Below are 20,918 nucleotides of genomic sequence, written 5' to 3'. Positions count from 1 at the left end.
AATCTGCTGGCATTTTGGCAGCATAGCTTATTTTTCTTGCATGGAATAACACACACTGCACTGGCCAGGGACGCTATAGTCTTTGGGTTAATTCAAACAATTGAATAGGAGGACTGAAATTCCGCTGCCCCAGGGCTAATGAATGATGTAAAAACTAAATAGTTTCCTTTCTAGTTTTTAAAAATTGATTTTTGAAAGGAGAAAACTGACTAGCGGAACATTTCAGACAATAAAATAAAAATTTCTAGTATCAGAACTAGTAGATAATTTTATAAATGCTTCTCCAAATCCCTACCACCTAGGACCCCTTGTGGAAACCCAGGCATATTACCTCTGGATTATAAAAAACACAGCATACATCTTCTCCAAGTTCATGTTCCCCACCTGACCAAAACATTAGCAATCTCTTGAAATTTGCTAATAGATTCAGACACTAATACACACCTCAGAATAATCCTCCATTCACAACAATGTAGATACTCCCATTTTTTACACTAAAGGATGTAACTTGGTAAGAATTTTATCAGGAAAAATTCAAAGAAAACAAAAAGTTTATTAGGATGACAATGTTATGTTCGTCAGGTACCTGGAGTACAAGTCACCTTTTTAAGTGTATTAGGTAATAAAGGATCCCTCCTTTTGTTGAACATTTCTCTTAACTCCTCCTTCAAAAATCCTGTGTGTTAGGCAGTCATGTTAGTAATACCATGGGTAGATACTATTCCCAAACTATCCCAGATTTTCTGAGAATTTTCTATTGAGATGGAGAACCAAATAATCGGTCTCCATCAAGCTGGGCCTGTAGAATCACTGCAAGGAGTGCCTATGGGTGATTGAGAAGCTCTTACTGCTTTCCAGTAACTTCTCATCTTAGAAGTTATAATCTTAGAAGTCACAATCTTGTCCCAGAATTTCTATGACACACCAAAATTTTTATAACAACTCTCATGTCCATGCTTGCTTGAATGCTTGTTTAAGTTCCAATAAGTTTTATTTGTTGTGAAAAATTCTAAATCAAAATGTGAGATTATGGAGAAAGGGCTAACTGTATGTTTTGTATATGTGTGTGAAATTCTTGTTTGCTCCAACAGAGACTGTCCAGGTGGAAATGTTAATTTGATGGTACAAGCAAATTTGACTCTGAAAAAAAAAAGCAAAACAAAATGTTATATATTATTGGCAAGTATGATTAGAGCTCTTTTCTAATCATGGAATCTAAGGGTGGTTTACTCAGACCCTTTGCCTTCATTTCAAAGGGAACAGGGCAAATAGTCTGTCCACTTAACTCTTGGACTAAAGGAGTATACATAGTCCTACGATGTCCTTTGTAATAATTCAGCCTTAAAGTGACTACAAGAAGAATTGGCGCATTTATACTTTCACTTATTCAACAAATAGGTATTCAGTGCTTACTATGTTACCAGCAGTCTCCCAGTTCTGGGATTCAGAGGCATTATTAATACCTCTCCTGTTCTCATGGAGGGAGTTACATGGTTTCTTCTCTCATAAAGGTGAGGAAAGGATTTTTTTGGTTTTTGACCCACTGAAATCAAGATGGTTCAGGCTTCAGATTGATCACAAAAATTCAAAAAATACTATTATTACCAGTTAACTTCAATTTTTTTTTTCTGGCTCTTTTGTCCTCTATTTTCCTGGTACTTAAAAGGTTTATTCCATATGAAAGCCAAAACAGTTATGACCATCACATCTAGATCCTACTAGCAGTTAGAAGTCTGTTAGGTCCTCTAAGAAGCATAATTAAACATGCAAGGATTTTATTAGCCAAAATATCTGTGACAGAAAATTTGAAGGGACCTGGAAGGTAAGTTTTCAGTTTTTAGGCCATAGTCTAGGTGTGATCCACAAGGAAATACAGAAGGAAAAGATTAGAGGGAAGCATTCTAGGTTGCTGTGTAATGTACAGGTTTGAGGCAGGGCCATGGGCATTCCTCAATTCAAGATGGTCATCAGAGTCCTGTGACTCCCAGGAATGGGTATGCCTGATGTCTGTGTTACATGCTAACATTGGCTAGAGCAACAGTAGGAGGCATAGTGCTGATGCAAATGCAGGATGGATGTCTGAGTGTAGCAGCTAGGATCCAAAGCTAATTAAACTTCTTGTTTTGAAATTCTGAGGTCCATTCTCATGGCAGTTGAATGATTCATAAGTATATAATCTACTTACAGTGTCAACATTATTACTGTTTTCCTGCTAGCTATTTAATGACTGGGTTATTTCAATATTCATGATTTCAAAGGATGAGGGGGATCACATGGAGCTCCAAGGGGTCCAAGTATTTCATAGTCTCATATGGAATGTATGTAGTAGAAGAGAGTTAATTTCTAAGAAAAAAAGGTGTTAAAAAAATTAGCATATATCCACTAGTTTGTGTACAAACATATGCTTGTATGTTTATATGTAGTACAAGTTTATTTCAATGTACACATATTTTAAAATAAGAAAAAAAACTAAGCAACTTGAAGCTGTACAATAAGCCCATAAAATAAAAATTAGTGAAATTTTATATTAAAGTTGAAAACAGTTCTATATTAGTATACACTAAAGTAATAATCTATAGAGGTATATGTATGAATTAGAGGATAATAACTTTTGAGATGAGGTGATGATGTAGGAAGACAACAGTCTAAGTCTCTTGCATTTCTGCACATCTTGTGAACAGAGGCAAATCACAACTTTAGTTCTTACTAATCTTTCAAATATAGTCTTGGAAAATAAAAATAGTCCCCTCCCTGCAAAGTAGAGGCATACAAACCAGGTTTGTTTATTGTCCAGTGTAATGGGTAACATGTATTTCTCTGGGGCAAAGTTTGGGTAGGTATGGTAGCAGTCTGTTAAAAATGATTGGGGTTTGGATATGTGTCCCCCAAAGGCCTATATACCAGCCTTTAACTAGATCGAGAGGTGGATCCTAGTGGAAAAAAATTAGGTCACAGAGGTTCATGCCCTTGAGGGGGATAGTGGGACCATGGCTTCTTCCTCTTTCACTTCCCAGCTGCCACAAAGTGAGCAGCTTCCTCCTCTCTGCACTACACCATGATATATTGGCTCACAACAAGCCCAAAAGTAACGGGATTGACCAACCATGGTCTAAAACCTCCAAGCCTAAGAGAAAGCCTCCTTAAGCACGGGCTTCTCTGGTGTGACAAAATCTCCCTTCATGCATGGCATCTACCTTGGGGCCTCTACACTATCTCCATAGGACTTGAGGGTCAAGAACTACTAGCAAAAACAAGAAGCACATGATGCTTGATGTAAAGATAATCCAAGTTGCCTGTACCTAGGAGACTAACCTGTTTGCTTACAAGTATGGTAAATAACCTCATTCTTCAGTTTTTAATACAAGCACAGTAAGTGAAATGAGATTTCAAGTACATAAAATGCCTACAATAGTGAACAGTATCAATGACACTCAGGATTTTGCAATTCAAAGAAACTTTTAGATCATCTAGATCCTAATTCAGTGTTCATTTTTACAAGTATATAAACAGAGCCTAGAGAGGTAAGTAAAATTGCTCAAATTAAATCTACTTCATGAGGGGGAGGCTAAGTCAATGTCATTTAACATGTAAAGTTTAAACGTAATGAGTAAAAATCTGGGTATGAAAAAAATGTGGCCATGAGTATCTTAGAACACTGAGCACTCAAATATTCTTGTTTAATTATAGTTAGTATTCTTTCAGGCTCCTTTACACATACTCATAAATAAACTTATACCAAATATGGTGCTTTCGATACCTTATGTTTTACTGGTGGCCTGGTCTACAGACAACCAAATCTGAAAGACATTAGACTGTAACAAAATATGGTGGGATGTAGAATTAACAGGAACTTCTTTTATGTACTGGGCACATAAAACTGTTTCTTTTCTTACTCATAATCTCATAAATTTCTATGTCATTTTATATTTACTGTTACATTTTCATTTTAAATTCTAAATTATGATCTCTGATGGATCCTTTACCTTCTATTTATAGCTGTTTACTAAGACAAAAAAATTATAAGGTAGTTCATCTGTCCCACTTTTTCCTTGAATCAGTAAGTACTGGAGCATTTTCTAATTATATCCAATGAATGTGGAACTAATTACATACAACTATACTGACTGTAGCTTATTTGCTATTGAAATCCTGGTTGCATATTTGTTGATTCTGCTTCTATTCTTAATTACTCTAATTTTATAATTTATTACATTTTTGCCTTACTAAAAATGTTCAAATACATTCAAATAATCAAATCTATGAGAATAAGTGGGAACAGGTTTAGCATCTGAGAAAAGGCAACTGGCTTTAAGATAATCCAGTGTATCAAATATTTACTTGAAAGAAGTAGAAGACAAAACAATACCATGAAGTTATATATTATTGCCAAGGCAAAGGTTTGGGAAAGAAAATAGTATAGACCAAACACTTTACCATCTTTGTTTTACATAAAGGGAGTCTATGATATACTAAGTTAAACATCTGTTTAACTTTCTATGAATCATTTAGATGCAGAATTATGTATTTTTCATTTTTGTTGCTACTCCTCCTGCATGGTATATAAAATCTATTTTTCTACAGTGCTTTGTACATTTTTAAAAGATTCTTTTTAAGCACTTAAAACATAAAAGAAGAAAAAGAAACCATGTACTGGCCCTAAAGAAAAATCTTAATTTCTAAAAGAAATAAGAGCTTAGCTTTGAAGGCTACATTGCACAAGACATCTAGAAACAAAAGATAGAAATAAAAATAGCAGGACTTCTTATAAGCTTTAACAATGTACTTAATCTTCCATGATATAATAATTCTCAGGTGAAATTTCAGAGTATCTAGACATTTAGAAACAATAAGATTACTACAGTATCATTTAGAAATCATTCTATTACTAAAATAAGAAAGATTGAAATTAAATGAGAACTAAGAATTCAGCTTAAGCTAATGTGGCAAGGGGACAAACAAAATATAGGATTTAATAAAAGGTAGGAATTAACAAAACAAAAACAAGAAAAATGTTTTTGTTTTTTTTTTAGTTTAAATAAACCAAAATAGATGGTAAATAAAACCAGTGGTGATTTGAGAGGGCCAATAAAATAGAATTTTGACATGCCTGGTCAGATAGAAGGTTAATATGAAATAAATTAATCTGTAATATTTCAGTAAGAACTAGTTAGGAAATGTTATGTTTAAAAAAAAAATCCCACTGACAAAAGCAAGAAATGCTATAAAATTGCTGGAATTAAGATATAGAAAGACACTGGCAAAAATGTAGTGCTACTTAAGGATGTAATAGACTAGACTGAATGAAGAGACTCTGTGTGTTTATTGGTTAGGAAAATTTAAGTATTTTACAGAATTTAACTGTCCCTTAACTAAGCTCTCAATTTAGGGCAGTTCCAATCAAAATCCCAAAGAGCTTTTTCTAGCTTGACAAATATCCATTTTAAAGTATATCTAGAAGATATGCAAAGATGAATCAATAGTTTTGAAAATGCATAAAGAATATTTTAACCATATATCAGACATTCTTATGCAATGCATGACTATATATTTGTTTTTTATGGCTATCTGACAAATCACCACGCACCTATTTAGCAGTTCAGAGTTCTGTCCATCAGATGTCCAACAAGGTAGGTACTCAGGACGTTAAGACTGACATCAATGTGTTAGCTAGGTGAATTCTTACCTGAGAGTTCTGAAAAATATCTGTTTCCTGGCACATTCTTATCATTAGCAGAATTCAATTCCTTAGAGACATAGTGCCCTGTTTTCCTGCTTGCTGTTGGCCAGGGGTAGCTCTCAGCTCCTCAGGCCTTTGCCATATGGCCCTCTCCATGTTCAGTAAAAGAAACGATTCTCCCTTCCATTAAATTCTTCTGTGTTTCTAATCTCACAAACTTTGATTTTAAGGGCTCATGTGATTAGGCTAGGCCTAACCAGATCGCCTCTCTTTGTTAAAGCCGTTGTGACATGTAATGCAACCAAATTATGGAGGGAAAAATTTATCTTTAATCATGAAGATTAGGATAGTAAATCTCAGGGGCCATCCCTCTTTTCTCAAAGATACAAATTCTTTTATAATGTGGGAATTTGCTTATTTTGCTAAGCCACAATATATTTTTCCATGAACAACATAAACTTTTTCTTGGAGTGTGTGGAAGGATATTAAAACTTTTGTTAACAATTTTCTATACTGTCAAACAATTCTAACTATATATTGAAGTTTGAGTATGTTACTACGTTAAATCCCGACAACATAGCTTGTTCAACTTTGCTGAATTCATTTCTTAGTTCTAGAAGTTTTCTAGTGGAATTTTTGGATCTTCTAGGTATAGAATCGTGTCATCAGTAGTATTTCTTTCTCTAATGTTCTGTAGTTTTCATTCTAGAGGTCTTTCACCTCTTTGTTACATTGATTCCCATTATTTAATTAATTTATTTACTTACTTGAGGCTATTGTGATTGTGAATCCTAATTTCTCCTCAGTGGATTCATCACTGATGTATAGGAATGCATTTGATTTATGGGTGTTGATTTTATATCCTGCTACTTTGCTGAATTCATTTATTAGTTCCAGAAGTTTTCTAATGGAATTTTTGGATCTTCTAGAATCATGTCATTCAACCAATATTTCCTTTCAAATAGTATTGTCCAAAACCAATGTGAGCCTCATAAGCAATCTTTGTAGAAAAATAAAATGCAAACAGGCTGAAATTAACATTTTATTTAACCCATTAAACCAAAAATATTTTAATTTTACTAATATAAAAATAGATATAGTTTACATCCCAATTTTGATGATATATATTTGATATTGACAATATATTTCAATTTGGATTAGTCACATTTCAAGGGCTAATGCATCTCAACTGTAATGAAAGACATTGTCTTGCATGTTTCCATTGTCTGGCACATCTACTTGTAGACAACATATTGTGAGTTGTCTGTTACTTGCCAAACTCTATCTTATTCTTATAGATTAGACAGTTCACTAGCAGAATTTACTCATTATCAGTTTTTAAATTGATAATTGTGAGCCTAGCACTATGTCTGGTACTAGAAGAATGGCAACAAAATGGCTGACATGGAGGAGTCAACTGAACCATTTGACTGTTTGCAGATACTAACACAAGTAATAGGAGTGGTCAGGTTTTTGCATCATAGCATTTGACACAATTAGTAATGTTCTGTATTTCCTTACTAATACTGTTTGTGTGCATCTGTTTCTCCTATGGCATTCCATGAGGGAAGGAACTACATTTATTTACCTGTTTTCCATTATAGCACTGGCAAAATAAATGCACAGACACATACTGATTATCAGCCTCAACCAGTTCTCATTTCATTACTGTTTTCCAGTAAGTCACAAAACATCAACATCTTCTTAATCTCCTCTTTAAAACAATTCTTATGGCCAACTCCAACAAATAAAAAGTAATCAAGAAATTTGCCACTGGTCAGTATTGTATTTATCCTATCTTCATCTACTTTCTTCCTCCAACACAAGTGAGGCACAAATAAGTACAAGGTAAGAGCACTTTCCATCAATTTTCAGAATTTAAAACACATACACCTCAAAGGAGAGTGTAGTAAATACTGTTATGTACCAGTCGACAGTGGCATGGTACTCAAGGGTTCTAGAGATTTCAGAAGCTCCTTTGGGAAATAATTTTTTTAAGTTAAACAACAGAAACACTAACAGCTATGATTAAAGAAAACAAAATAAGCAAAATAGCATAAAATGACTAAAGGTGACACCTATTATTAGAGCAGGGGAAAATCCCAAACTTGTTCCTTAATGATAGCAATAACACTGTACTATAGAGTACTTCTGCTAATCTTCAGCATGCAAAGAAAATTTTATGTGGACAGTTAACATCTGGAAGAATATAAAAGTTGAGAATGAGAGTAGCTCTTATCATTTTATTCTGTCTACAATAAAATGGCAATTTAATAACATGGGTCCTATCCAAATTATTGCCAGTTAGCACAAAAACCCTCCAATTCCTAATCAAGTGTTCCCTGTTTTATAAATTACTGGTATCCATATGCCTTTTTATTTTATAGTACTGGGGATTAAACCCAGGAGCACTATCTAGCACTGAGCTACATCCCCAGCTCTTTTTGAGACAAAGTCTCACTAAGTTGCCCAGACTGACCTCTCAGCTTCCTGGGTAGTTGGGACTACAAATGTGTGCCACCACACCCAGTACAATATAAACATTTTTCAAAACATGTACTCATCTACTGTGTATAAATCCTTAATCAACTATCCTATTTAAAATGCACTAATTACTTTTTTGTTTCTTCTTAGGTGAGCATTCCAGAACTGCTGTAAGTTCAGCCTCTTCACTATGTTTTCTTTTCTTTTTTTTCTTTTTATGGTCACTTTGGTAACCACTGGAGTCACTGCACTGAAAAATAGGATCCTGATCTTCCTGGTGCTTCTTCTTCTTCTTCTTCTTCTTCTTTGGCTCTTCCTCACAGAGGCCATTCATGTCATTACTAACCTGTAGCTCTTCCTCTTCCTTTGGAGTGATACCTGTAAAATCTGCTGGCTCTGTGGCACCATCATTTACTTCATAAATTTCTGGATCTTTCTTTTTCTTTTTCTTTTTCTTTGGAATTTTTTCAACAGATTCTTCAGTTAGAGTTTCTGTTACTTCTTCAGAAACATCAGGGTGCTTGGACTGCAAACTATAAATAAACATTAAAACAATAAATAGCACTAAGCAAAAATAAAGGAACAAAATGATATCAAGGATAGCTCAGTATGTAAAAATTTCCTAAATGAAAGCAGCATAAGATACATAACTATGATGTAAATTTCATATACTCTCTTTTTTTATCCTGTAGCCTATTAAAACTTAAATTCAGTGCTGATAGCAATAATACTGTACTATAACTTTATAAATTTCATTATTAATTGTTTAATTCTTTGTTTCTATACTACTTCAGAAGTCAAAAATTGACTTCCAAATTTTGGTTTGGTTCAGTTCAGAAAAATTAGGCCATTGAACATTAAACCCAGAATTGTTAAATCAAGGACAATAAAAGAAAAAAATACTTTCAATATATATCAAAGCAATAGAGTTTCCCACTTTAACTGTGTTTCAAATATGAACTTACCAGGCAATATTTATTTTTCCTCGAATGCAAAATACTCCAGCAGCATCTGAGTCTAAACGAAATACTTCAAATTCTAATTCATCACCCACGTTTATCTCCAAGGTTTGCCACTGCTCAACTGACATCTGTTCGGGTTTAGGGATTGAGGCATTAAAACACCCATGTACCAAACAGCCAATGTGGCTAGAAGACACTTTATTAACTGTACCCTGGGAAGAAGGAAGAAAGGACATAACATCAAGAAGACATCCAAAGAGTTAAAAGGTGAATCAAAATTTCTAGGCTTTAAACTCACTTCAAAGAAAAAATATCAAATTAATGGTATAATTTAATATGGGAAGTTTATCTCAATTACAACTTCCATATGCCATACCCAAACAATATTAGAGGTTTTAGAAAGCAAAAATTACATGTTAATTGTTTAAAAGAATAAACAAATAATCAACTAACCCACCCAGCCTCCACTGCAGGATTCTCTACAGAGTAGATTTCTCTATAACCACATGGAAACCAAGCAGAAAATACTCCGATATGATGATGTATTTATGAAAAGACCTCAAGGCAGGAATCATATTTTTTATAACTAGGATCGACATTATATTTCTGTGAACAGACTAAATTTCAAAGTGCACTCTTTAATGATTCAATTTAGCATAATATAAGCAGTTCTATTAGAAGAAAGTTTTCTCTATATATATAGATCTTGGGTATGGTTTTATTGGCTAAATCACAAAAATGTTTAACTTGTGTTATATGATTTTTGAGCTTAAAATGAAACTTCATAAAGCAGTTTCTTTCTTTTTAAAAAAATTTTTTTTAGTTGCCAGTGGATTTTTTACTTTATTTCTTTATTTATATGTGGTGGTAAGGATCGAACCCAGGGCCTCACACATGCCAGCCAAGTGCTCTACCACTGAGCCACAACCCCAGTCCCTCATAAAACATTTTCTACTTTCCCCCAGGAATCAACATATACAAAGACTATGAATGAAAACCCTAAAAATATTTTTTAAAAATTCACATTTTCTAAGCTGGGCGCTATAGCGCATGTCTGTAATCCCAGCAGCTAGGGAGGTAGAGACAGGGTGATCACAAGTTCAAAGCCTCAGCAAAAGTGAGGTGCTAAGCAACTTAATGAGACCCTGTTTTTAAATAAAATACAAATTAGGGCTGGGGATATGGTCAAGTGCCCCTGAGTTCAATCCGTGGTACAACCTCCCCCAAAATTCACAATCTCTGAAATACAGAACTGTAAATAATATGGCTATGTATTCAACACCATTTAGCATCAAACTATGGTACATCCATAGAATGGAATATCGTCGCATGCCATCCATGGGCTGTGTGTGAACTGCTCTGCACCAAAGCATACTGAATAGGAGAATCTGGTGTCTGGGAATGACCAGTGGACATTTCCTCTGGTTGACTGCCCTCACTCACTATGATCCCTATTCAAGCTCTGCTACAGGTCCCACACAGCCCCTCTGAGATAGGTGTGACCTGCTGACTGCAAGACATCACAAAGCAAGACTCCACCCTTAAACCGTATCCCTGCCTTTGATGTACCCCCTTAAATAAACCACTGGAGCTATCTACTTTTCGTTGAGTTCCAGCTCCCCTCCATGTGGACTAAACCTATCAGGGGCTACATTTATGAAAATAAATTTCTAACTCTTTGTCTTTTGTTCTTCACTAATTATTCTAGACTTTAATTTCTGAGGTGGCTTATACCCTCCTTGGCAAGAACAACAACCCCCCCCCAATGAGATGCTGGCCATCACCCCTTAGAATATTATTCAGCAATGAAAAGCAATGAGCTATCAAGTGAAAAAAATGGAGAGGAAACTTACATGCATGTTGCTAAATGAAGAAGTCATTTTGAAAATTGTGATTCCAAATATATGACACTCTCGGAAAGGCAATGAGACAGTGGTTTCTGGGGAATAGTAGATGGGAGGATGGGAGAGGTAAACAAGTGAAGCACAGGATTTCTAGGGCAGTGAAACTACCCTGTATGATACCAAATATATACCAAGATACATTTGGCAAAATTTATGGTTTGTACAACATAAAAAGTGAACTCTACAGACTTTATTGGAGAGCAGAGTAAGATCCTCTGGCAATTTCTCTCCATACATGAACCAAGCTGAAAAGCTGTTTCTGAATCAAACTAAGTTCACAAGAGCTAGGGAAATCAGGCAACCATAGTGCCTGCTTTTAGTATAACAAAAAATATATTGAAGAAGGTAGGAAGTTAAGAGTTGTATGAGAGAAGCCTCCCAGTGGGAAAGGGGGGAGAATTAAGTTCAAGTCTTAGTTGAAACCCAGTGCTGGCAAAGCCCCATGACCCCTACAGCCAGGCCAACACCTGTGGACTGAGCTACTGGAAGTGCCTTAGGCTGGTGGCAAAGAGACTGCCTCACCCCTAACATCCAAACTTAGATAGCACAGTGGGAAGCTGGGCAGAAAAGCTGGCACAAGGCTTTCTCTCAGAGTCCAGTTTCAGACGCAGTTCCGTAAGAGGTCCAGTGCCAGGGGAAGACATGTGGTCCCCATTTATCAAATTTCTAGCAAGCATCACCACTGGTCCACTGAAGTAGCAACTGAAGACTCTGTTCACAGGCAAAGCTCATAAAGCCCCTAAGCCAGCCCTCACATCAGGCAGAGATCTGTGTGCCAGTGGGACAGACCCAAATTTCAGCCACTTCAGCCTCATAGTGGACTTTGAGAATACCTACCTACCTCTAAAGACTGAAGAATCCCATGGCTGTGAGACTCTGGTGACAGAGCTTAGCACCAACCTTGCTATCTAGACTACCCATCTTTCATTGAAAACTTCCCAAACCTAGAAAAGGATAAACAACATCCAGGTATAGGAAGGTCAAAGGTTATTATTCAGATTTAACTCAGTAAGTCTAACTGAATAAGTCTACCCCCAAATATATTATAATCAACCCAACTATCATAGATCAGAAACAGAAAGATTCTCAAGGCTGCAAGAGAAAATGCCTATCACAGGGATACGGCAATTTGACAGAACACTTCTGAGCAGAAACCTTATAGGCTAGAAGACTGGCCCATGATTTTCACTAAACTGAAGGAGAACAAAAAGAACAAAAAACTGTCAACCAAGAATAGTATATACCCAGCAAAGGTACCCTTCAGAAGTGAAGGACTCACTTTTCCAAACAAAATTTGAAACAAAATATCTCCACCAGAACTGTTCTAAAATAAATGTTCAAGTTCTTCAAATTGAAAGAGATATTGAAAAAACAGTTTTTTTATGAGAATAAATACACAATAATATACAATAAATAAATATAGAATAATGTATAAACCATTCTTTAGTACACAGATTAAAAAAATAACTAGTTTAAGTAACAGGCCATACAGAAAGATTGGATAGAATTCAACTGGACTGTGTTCTTATATCTTATTCTTTTGTTTCTCATCCTTACTATCACATTAAGTTGCTATCATTTCAAAATAGCTTGATATAAGCAAGATTTTTTTTTAATCAGCCTCATGGTAACACAAAACAAAAATTTAACAGACTAAGCAAGGAATCCAAACACACTACTAAACTAATTCATTTAACCACCAAGCAAGACTATGAGAAGAAACTATGACAAAAGTAGAAAATAAGGCATATAATAGCTTTTAATAAGACATTACCTACCAAAAATTACCTTAAATGTAAATGAATTCCATTCCCCAATTAAAAGAGTGAGGAGGTTAAAAAATAAAATTGCCAATTGTATGCTATTTATAACACATTCACTTCAATTCTAAGGACACACAAAAAGTGAAAAGATGGAAGATACCCATACAAATGGAGCCCCCCCAAAGTAGCCATACTAATATCCAATAAAATGACTTTAAATCAAAAACAATAAAGACAAGAAAAGTCACTGTATAATGATTAAGGGGTCAATTCAAACAGAAGAAATAATAATTCTAAATGTATTACATACACACCCACTATCAGAACACCCAAATATATGATGCAAGTATTAATATACCTAAAGGCAAAAGTATACTCCAAGAATTGTTGGGGACTTTTAATACCACACTTTCAGTAATGAACAGACAATCCTTACAGAAAAATAAACATCAGTTACACTGTATCCTAGACTAAATGGATCTAACAGACATCTATAGAACATATCCATTTAACAGCTGCTGAATAAGTTTTTCTCATCAAACTTTCTCCAGGATAGATTATAATAGATCACAAAGCAAGACTCAATTTTTAAAAAATTGAAACATCTGAGTATCTTTTCTTACAAGAAAGCAATAAAGCTAGAAATTAACAATAAGCTTTAGAAAATATACAAATGCATGGATATAAAATAACCAATGGATCAAGTAAGAAATCCAGGAAATTTTAAAATTTCTTGAAATGAAAAGAAATTAGACAAACAGACCAAAACCTATGGAAATAAGCAGAACCAGTATCGAGAGAGATGTTATGGCAACCATCACCCACATTAAAAAGGCATAAAAATCTCAGACAGTCTATTGCATTAAAAAGGAAGAGGAGAAATAACTAAACCCAAAATTAGAAGAAAAGAAATAATAGAATAGAAATAAATGTAAGAGACCAAAACAAAAAAACCAAAAGATAAAGGAAACAGAGCTAGTTCTTTGAAAAGGCAACCAAAATACACAAACCTAGAACTAGAAAAGGTAAAGAAAATGCATATAAATAAAATCAGATGAGGGCTGGGGATGTGGCTCAAGCGTGTGTGCGGCCTGGGTTTAATCCTCAGCACCACATACAAACAAAGATGTTGTGTCTGCCGAAAACTAAAACATAAATATTAAAATTCTCTCTCTTAAAAAAAAAATCAGATGAAAAGGGACCCATTATGATTTATACCAAAGAAATACAAAAGATTAGGGATTATTATGAACAACTATGTCAACAAATTTCATAAATTAAGAAGAAATGGATAAATTCCTAGACACATACACATTTCTAAGACTGAATTACGAAAAATAATATAAACAGGAAACCTAAATGGATCAGTAGCAGGCAGTGAGATTCAATCAGTAAAAAACTTCCCATCAAAGAAAAGCCCAAGATCACATGGCTTCACTGCTGAATAAGTTACTCCAAAATATAGAAGAGAAAGGAATTCTTCTAAGAACATTAAATGAGGTTTAATGCTGATACCAAAACTGGATGAGGGGCCACACAAAAAATCTAAGGGCCAATATCCTTGATGGACACAGATACAAAAATTTTCAGCATAATACTAGCAAACCATTACAAGCAACATTAAAAAGATTAGTTACTATGATCAAATGGGATTTATTAGGGATGCAAGAATGGTTCAATGTATGCAAATTGATAGATGTGATATATCATAACAAAATGAAGGACAAAAACCACATGGTCATCACACTTGATATATCAGAGAAAAGACATTCAACAAAATTCCATATATCTTCATAATAAAAATGCTGAAAAAATGAGAAAGATAAGGAATATCACCATACCATTTATAATAGGTCAACAGCTAACATCCTTAATGTGATAGAAACTGAAAATTTTCTCCCTAAAATCTGGAACAAGGTAAGAATGCTCACTTTCACCACTTTTATTCAATACAGTGCTGGAAGTCCTAGTAATCTGATTAGGCCATGAGAAAGAAAAAAAAAAGGGGGGGGGGCATCCAATTTGAAAATGAAGTCATTCAAATTGTAACTGCAGATGACATACTTATATAAAAACTCCCCCAAACTGCACACAACACAAAAAAACCCTCTAGAATTTTTTAAACGAATTCACATCAAAAATGTAGGGCAGAAAATCAACATACAAAAAAGGAGTAACATTGTTATATGCTCATATCGAATTATCTAAACAGAAATCAAGTAAGCAATGCCACTTACAATAGTTACCAAGAGGTAAATAAAACAACTAAAGAGTTGAAAGACCTGCACAATGAAAATTATAAAATATTAATGAATGAAATTTAAGAAGCAGAAAGACATCCTTTGTTCACAGAAGAATTAATAATTTTAACAAATGTCCAGTACCCAAAGTGATTAACAGACTCAATGTATTATGTATCAAATAACAATGGCACTCATCACAGAACTAGAACAAACAACTCTAAAATTTATATGAAACCACAAATTTCCTCAAATCGTCAAAGACATCCTGAGTAAAAAGAAAACAGGAAACGTTACACTACCTAATTTCAAAACTTACTACAAATCTATAATAATCAAAATGTTATGGTATTGGCATAAAAATAGACTAATGGAACAAAATGTACCCTAGAAGCAAACCCATGAACATACCAGCCAATTGATTTTTAAACAAAAGTGCTAAGAACATGCACTGGAGAAAGGACAGGCTTTTCAATAAATGATATTAGGAAAATTAGGTAAAAAAAAAAAAAATGAAGCTAGACATCTATCATTGGTTAAAAAGATCAAGTCAAAATAGATTAAAGAATTAAATGTAAGCAAAATTATTCAAACTACTAGAAAAGAGGAAATGCTCAGGACATTGGATCATGAATACCTCCCAAAGAACAGAAAATAAAAGTTAAAAGAGGCAAATGGGATTACATAAAACTAAAAGGCTTCTGCATAGCACTCAAGAGTCCTACAAAGTGGGAGAAAATATTTGCACTGTATACATCTCCCAGACTATATAAGTAAATCCAAAACCTCAATAGCAAGAAACCAAATAGCTCACTTTAAAAATGGGCAATAATCTAAAAACATTTCTCAAAGGAGGACCTACAATCTGCCAATGGGTACATTAAAAAAAAAAAAAAAGTTCAACATTACCAATCATCATATAATTCAAACCAAAACAACACTGAGATATCACCTCACCCTAATATGAAGACTTAGTATCAAATACTAATTAGTGATGGAGAGGATGTGGAGAAAGATGCCTTGCATAATGTTGGTGCAAATGTAAATTAGTATATCCACTATGGAAAACAGTATGAAGTGTCCTCAAAAACAGTAAGCAGAACAACTACCACATGATACAACAATCTCATTGCTGGGTATAAACCCAAAGAGAATAATATCTGTATGCAGAAGAGACAAATGCACACTTATGTTCATTGCAGCACTATTACAACAGACAAGAAATGGAAAACAAGTGTCCATCAGTGAAGGAATGGACAAAGAAACACAATATTTCAATGTGTACACAATGGAATACTATTCAGGCAAAACAATGACATCCTGTCATTTAGGACAATATGGATGGAACTGGAAATCAACATGTTAAATAAAAGTACGGAGACATCAAATGAAATCTAAAAAAGGTGATCTCACAGAAGTTGAGAGTAGAATGCAGTTATCAGAGGTTAATCAATTGGTATTTAGATACAGTTAGATAGGAGCAAGATGCTCTGGGGTAAGACTGCATAGTATTTTGATTATAGATAATGTTTTGTGTATTTCATATGGTTAGAAAGGATTTTGGAAGTTTTTACTGCAAAGATAATAAATGAGGAGATAAGTATGTTTAATTCGATTTATGCATTTACATCATGCAATGTATTCAAGCATCGAATATTACGGCACCATTAATATGTGACTTTTATGTTTTTTTATAAGTTTAAATAATACAAAGTCTGGGAACTTCAGTTAGTAATAGTGTGTCAATACTGGCTAATAAACAATTATAACACACATTTCACTACTGCAAGATGATTTCAATAATAGGGGAAACTGCCTGCTTGAGAGGCAGGGAATATATGAAAACTCTGCATCCACTCAATTGCTCTGTAAGGCTGAAAAAATATATTCTATCAATTTAAAAAAGGAAACATTTTAAATATAAGTCTGGAACAACTGAACAGCCACAGGAGGAAGAAAATAGATTTCAAGACCTATTTCACACTACATAGAAAGAAAAGCATAAGAAACTGATCACAGAGCTAACTATCAAAGCTAAAATTACAAAGCTTCCAGAGTTTTTAAAAGAATATTTTCACAAATTAGAAATGGGTAGGTTTCTTTGTAAGATCCAGAAGCAATAACCACAAAAGTATAAAATGGACCTCATCAAAATTAAGTGCTTCTGTTCATCAAATGGTACCATTAAAATGAATAAATACGCACATCAACAGAGAACAAAGGTCTGAAAAAAAATTTATCAATACTAAAAAGAACTACAACTCAATAAAAACAGAAAAATCCAATTAAAAATAGGCAAAGGCATTTTCTCTTCTCGCAGTTCCCTTCTCTGGTCTTCCATACTAGGCTCTGCTATCCCAAAATAGCAGTGTCCAAAGCACCCACCAGAATCCCAAAACAAAGAGGGGAGGAACAGAGTTACAACAGGAGAGTTGCTCTATGTGTACAACTGAGGAATAGGAGGTTTACTATTCCTTGTGATTCTCTATTCTTCCCCAACATCTCATCCCTGCAAAAACCTCCAGTACAATGCTGAATAGAAATGGTAAAAGTGAAGGGCTCTTCAAGATGGCCCATCCGAGGCACCTGCTAGCACTCACCTGCTCTTCCAAAAAGGAACCAAAGCAACAGGTGTATAGCTACATACTGAGGTGACTAATTGTGACAGCAGTGGAAATGAATAGAGGAAAAACATACATGGTAAGATCCAGAGACCAAGAACACAGTAAGAGAAAAAAGATATCTTGTGAATTCTGTCATAATGAAATCTGATCTGTATTTTTATTAACAGTACTGATGGTTAGTTAACAATTCTTATCTACTAGATATATAGATATACGAATATAAATATACATAAACCAACACATATACACAAACAGATCTGATGGTGGAAGAGCAAGTAAAAGGGATAAAAGATACATTTCAATAGATTTTACATCCATTTCTACCTTCTAGAAAATTGGAAGATCTTCTACACATAGCCTTCACTTTCTTGGCATGGACTGGCTGTCCTGTCCTGTTATTCATTCATTTTTATTACTTGCTTGACCCCACAGCCATATGAATGTCTGTTTCTTATGAAAGTATACTGCTTGAATCCTTTATAAAAACAAGATATAAGGGTAGAATTGAGGAATTTCAAAGTACTGCTTTTTCCCTCCTCAAGATTATCATAAGGACTTTGCAAAAAAATATATATATATATATCAATTGGATAGGTCACATACTTTGCACCCATGTGTTTCAAAAGGATGGAGTCTACAAACTTACCTCGATTGAAATGATAGAAAGTATTTTACTTTTAAAATACTTTTTATTTATTCGAAATATTGAAATCTCTTTAAAGTTTCTCAAAGTATAAAATTATTTCAAGAAAGCTAAGAAAAAATGATATACATACCATAAGTTTTTGCCCAGGTTCAGGGCTGAAAATAACAAAATCAGCTTCAATGTTAAGATGAATGTGTCCTTGATCATCATATATATCTCCCAGTTCACCCACAACTTTGATGTTATCATATGCAATAGGGACACCTAAAAGACTGTTTAAAAAAGAGAAGAAGATGATGTCTTTTATCCTGTTTTTAAACTAGGTCATTATGATACTGATTAGATAGTCTAAGAATCCGAAAAGTATTCATCTCCCAAATATATAACCTATGTCAAAACTGTAACAGTATATGCTTAGTCTGTAACAACTTTTTAGCAGTTCCACTTCACCAAAAGGTTCCAATGTGCTGGCTAAGTTAAAATAGAAATTGACAAGAAAAATGTGTATGCATTTTTTATTACTGAGTACAGGTAATATTGATATTGATACTCTCCATCTGCACTTGGAATACAAGGAAACCTAAGGGTTAAAGCTGAAGCCCCTGAATACTACAACCAGTAACTTAATACAAAAAAAAAAAAAAAATCTCAAACTGCAACTGTTGCTAGTAAAAGGAAATTTTAAGACATACAACTACATCATTTATTAAGAATTGACTTTTGACACTCCGTGCACATTTTAAAATCCGGATTAGTTGGCAACTATTATTTCAAAATATCATTTCTAACCTATGAAGGATAAAAACCTGGCAGCTTTTACTACCATACCCACTACTTAGAGGAAACTTCCCTAACTTTCCAAGGCAAACCTGAAATCACTCTTCTATTCCATGTACAAATTTATCACTGTTCTACTTTTATTGAATCTATCTGTACATGTTTGAATTTCACACACACAAGCGGTAGACAGCAGAAAGGCTTTTTTTTTTTTTTTTTTTTTTGTGGGAGACAAATTCCAGCATGATTTACATAGAATAAGAGAAAAGAATTTATCCCTAATAGATTTGATTTTAGTAAAATAGCCACAACTCCCAAGAAAGGAACTATAGTAACTACCAAATTAGCAAAATCAAACTTAGAAATTTCCTCAGGAATGCTCTTTTTAGTTATTACTTTATGCATGTAGCTTTCCTCAGAAGGAACCAACTATTATCAACTCAGACTATCTTACAGTCACTGAAAATAGCAGGAAGGAAAGAAAAATTGCCAAAACTGACAGGAAAAAATAATTTAGAACCTTGTTTCCTTTAATCAAAGCCTCCTCTCTCTACTATAGAATGATGTTCAAGTGGAGACAGTACTGCTGTTCTCTAAAAGGAACTTGGGAATTTCTGGTACTATTCATGTTTGTTACAAACACTACAAAAATAAATAAATAAATAAAGAGGACAGGGAGAAAGTCTGTTATGCACATGACAGCCCTATACAATGATGAAATATCCTTAGCTCTGCATTACTTTTGAGTAAAGAGATGAACTTGTTTATAAATAGATGGGCACATAATCTAACTTTAAAAATAAATGTATCAACATCTTTGCATGGTTTCAATATATGTTAAATTTCTAGGAATGGAGTAATAAACAAATGGTATTTCCCTCATTCCCAATCAGGTAAAGAAGAGAATCGCGGGAAAGCACCAGATCCAAAACAAACAAAAACCGATCATCGTGTTTTACAGAGAAACTGTTGTTTGTACAAATGCTTATGTGATCTTACAAGTTAAGAGAGAGAATCTACTCAAGTACTAATACGAACTGTTCATTGTCAAATGAGAAAACATTACCGCCGGAGGTGGGAAATGAAACGTTCAACGTCAAAGAAAACTCCGTATACTGGGTCTCCAGACACCTGGTTATTCTCATCTCCACTACCTCGGTCGACAGTTCACCTGTAAGTTTTCTTTACTGTTCATGGAAGGACCTGGCAGAGATCCCGACCCGGTCGGTAGAGGCCTCGCTGGGCGGACCACAACTCTAGAACACCTCCGGACTACGCTCGGGTTGGGGTGGCCGGTGCGACCTTTCCCACTCCTCTACCTTTCTGTAGCATGCCCTCCCCACGCCCAAAAGAAGGGGCTGCCATCTACGTTACGGCGTTGCTGGCTGGGAGAAGGACAAGGCACACAGACCCGTACCTCTCGGAATAGCGCAGGAGCTCGGCATCCAGCTGCTCTCGGATACCGGTGCGTTTCCGGTTAAGGTAGCGGGGCGACAGGGCGATGTGCCGTCGGTGCGGCGCGGCCACCAGACAGGAGTAGCGGCTGTTCACCAGAGCACAAGCAGCAGCATAGGTGGGCAGCTCTAGGCAAGGCAGGACGCCGCCTGTTCCTACCACAGGCGCCTCGGAGGCCGCCTTCGGCCGCGGAGACTCTGAGCAACCAGCAGCCATGCGGCAGGTTAGGTCTCTCCCGGCGCTTACCACTGACGCTAGCACAACCGCCTTTCCTCCGACTCTGGGTTTCTGCGTCATCCACCAGCTACCACGCCCCTACAACTTGTATCTCCGTTCGCTGCACTATGCAGGTCTGACCAGCAGGGGGAAACCTTTTATGTTTTTCC

The 20,918-nt window shown here is 35.1% G+C and overlaps 1 protein-coding gene across 3 annotated transcripts; it reads right to left on the bottom strand.

Annotated features, from left to right (window-relative positions):
- Positions 1–533: 533 nt before the first annotated feature.
- Polr1f (RNA polymerase I subunit F) lies at positions 534–20,797 on the bottom strand. Of its 3 annotated transcripts, XR_013435116.1 has the most exons (6): positions 20,495–20,797; positions 18,431–18,572; positions 9,127–9,335; positions 8,294–8,694; positions 6,445–6,677; positions 534–1,140 (listed from the first exon to the last, which is right to left on the bottom strand). XR_013435116.1 is itself a non-coding variant. In XM_078039995.1 (5 exons), the coding sequence occupies exons 1-5, from the start codon at positions 20,746–20,748 to the stop codon at positions 1,112–1,114; spliced, it is 1,035 nt and encodes a 344-aa protein (XP_077896121.1). In that variant the 5' UTR covers positions 20,749–20,797; the 3' UTR covers positions 534–1,111. The 3 variants fall into 3 exon arrangements, 2 of the variants coding, with proteins under 2 accessions (XP_077896121.1, XP_077896123.1); XM_078039995.1 differs by lacking the exon at positions 6,445–6,677; XM_078039997.1 differs by lacking the exon at positions 534–1,140 and having other exon boundaries at positions 5,307–6,677.
- Positions 20,798–20,918: the final 121 nt, after the last annotated feature.

The sequence above is a fragment of the Ictidomys tridecemlineatus genome, chromosome 2 (assembly GCF_052094955.1).
Source record: "Ictidomys tridecemlineatus isolate mIctTri1 chromosome 2, mIctTri1.hap1, whole genome shotgun sequence".
In the NCBI taxonomy this organism is placed as follows: domain Eukaryota; kingdom Metazoa; phylum Chordata; class Mammalia; order Rodentia; family Sciuridae; genus Ictidomys; species Ictidomys tridecemlineatus.
Note: the sequence above shows the minus strand (reverse complement) of the source record. Positions and strands in the feature narration are given on the sequence as shown.

What these genes read in the sequence shown, in the direction of transcription:
- Polr1f (XM_078039995.1), bottom strand. Translation starts at nt 20,748, where the DNA reads ATGGCTGCTGGTTGCTCAGAGTCTCCGCGGCCGAAGGCGGCCTCCGAG. An exon ending in GGAAAAATAAATATTGCCTG is followed by an intron (nt 8,695 to 9,126) that starts GTAAGTTCATAT and finishes GTTTATTTATAG; the next exon opens with TTTGCAGTCCAAGCACCCTG. An exon ending in ACCTAAGAAGAAACAAAAAA is followed by an intron (nt 1,141 to 8,293) that starts GTAATTAGTGCA and finishes TTTTTTTTTCAG; the next exon opens with AGTCAAATTTGCTTGTACCA.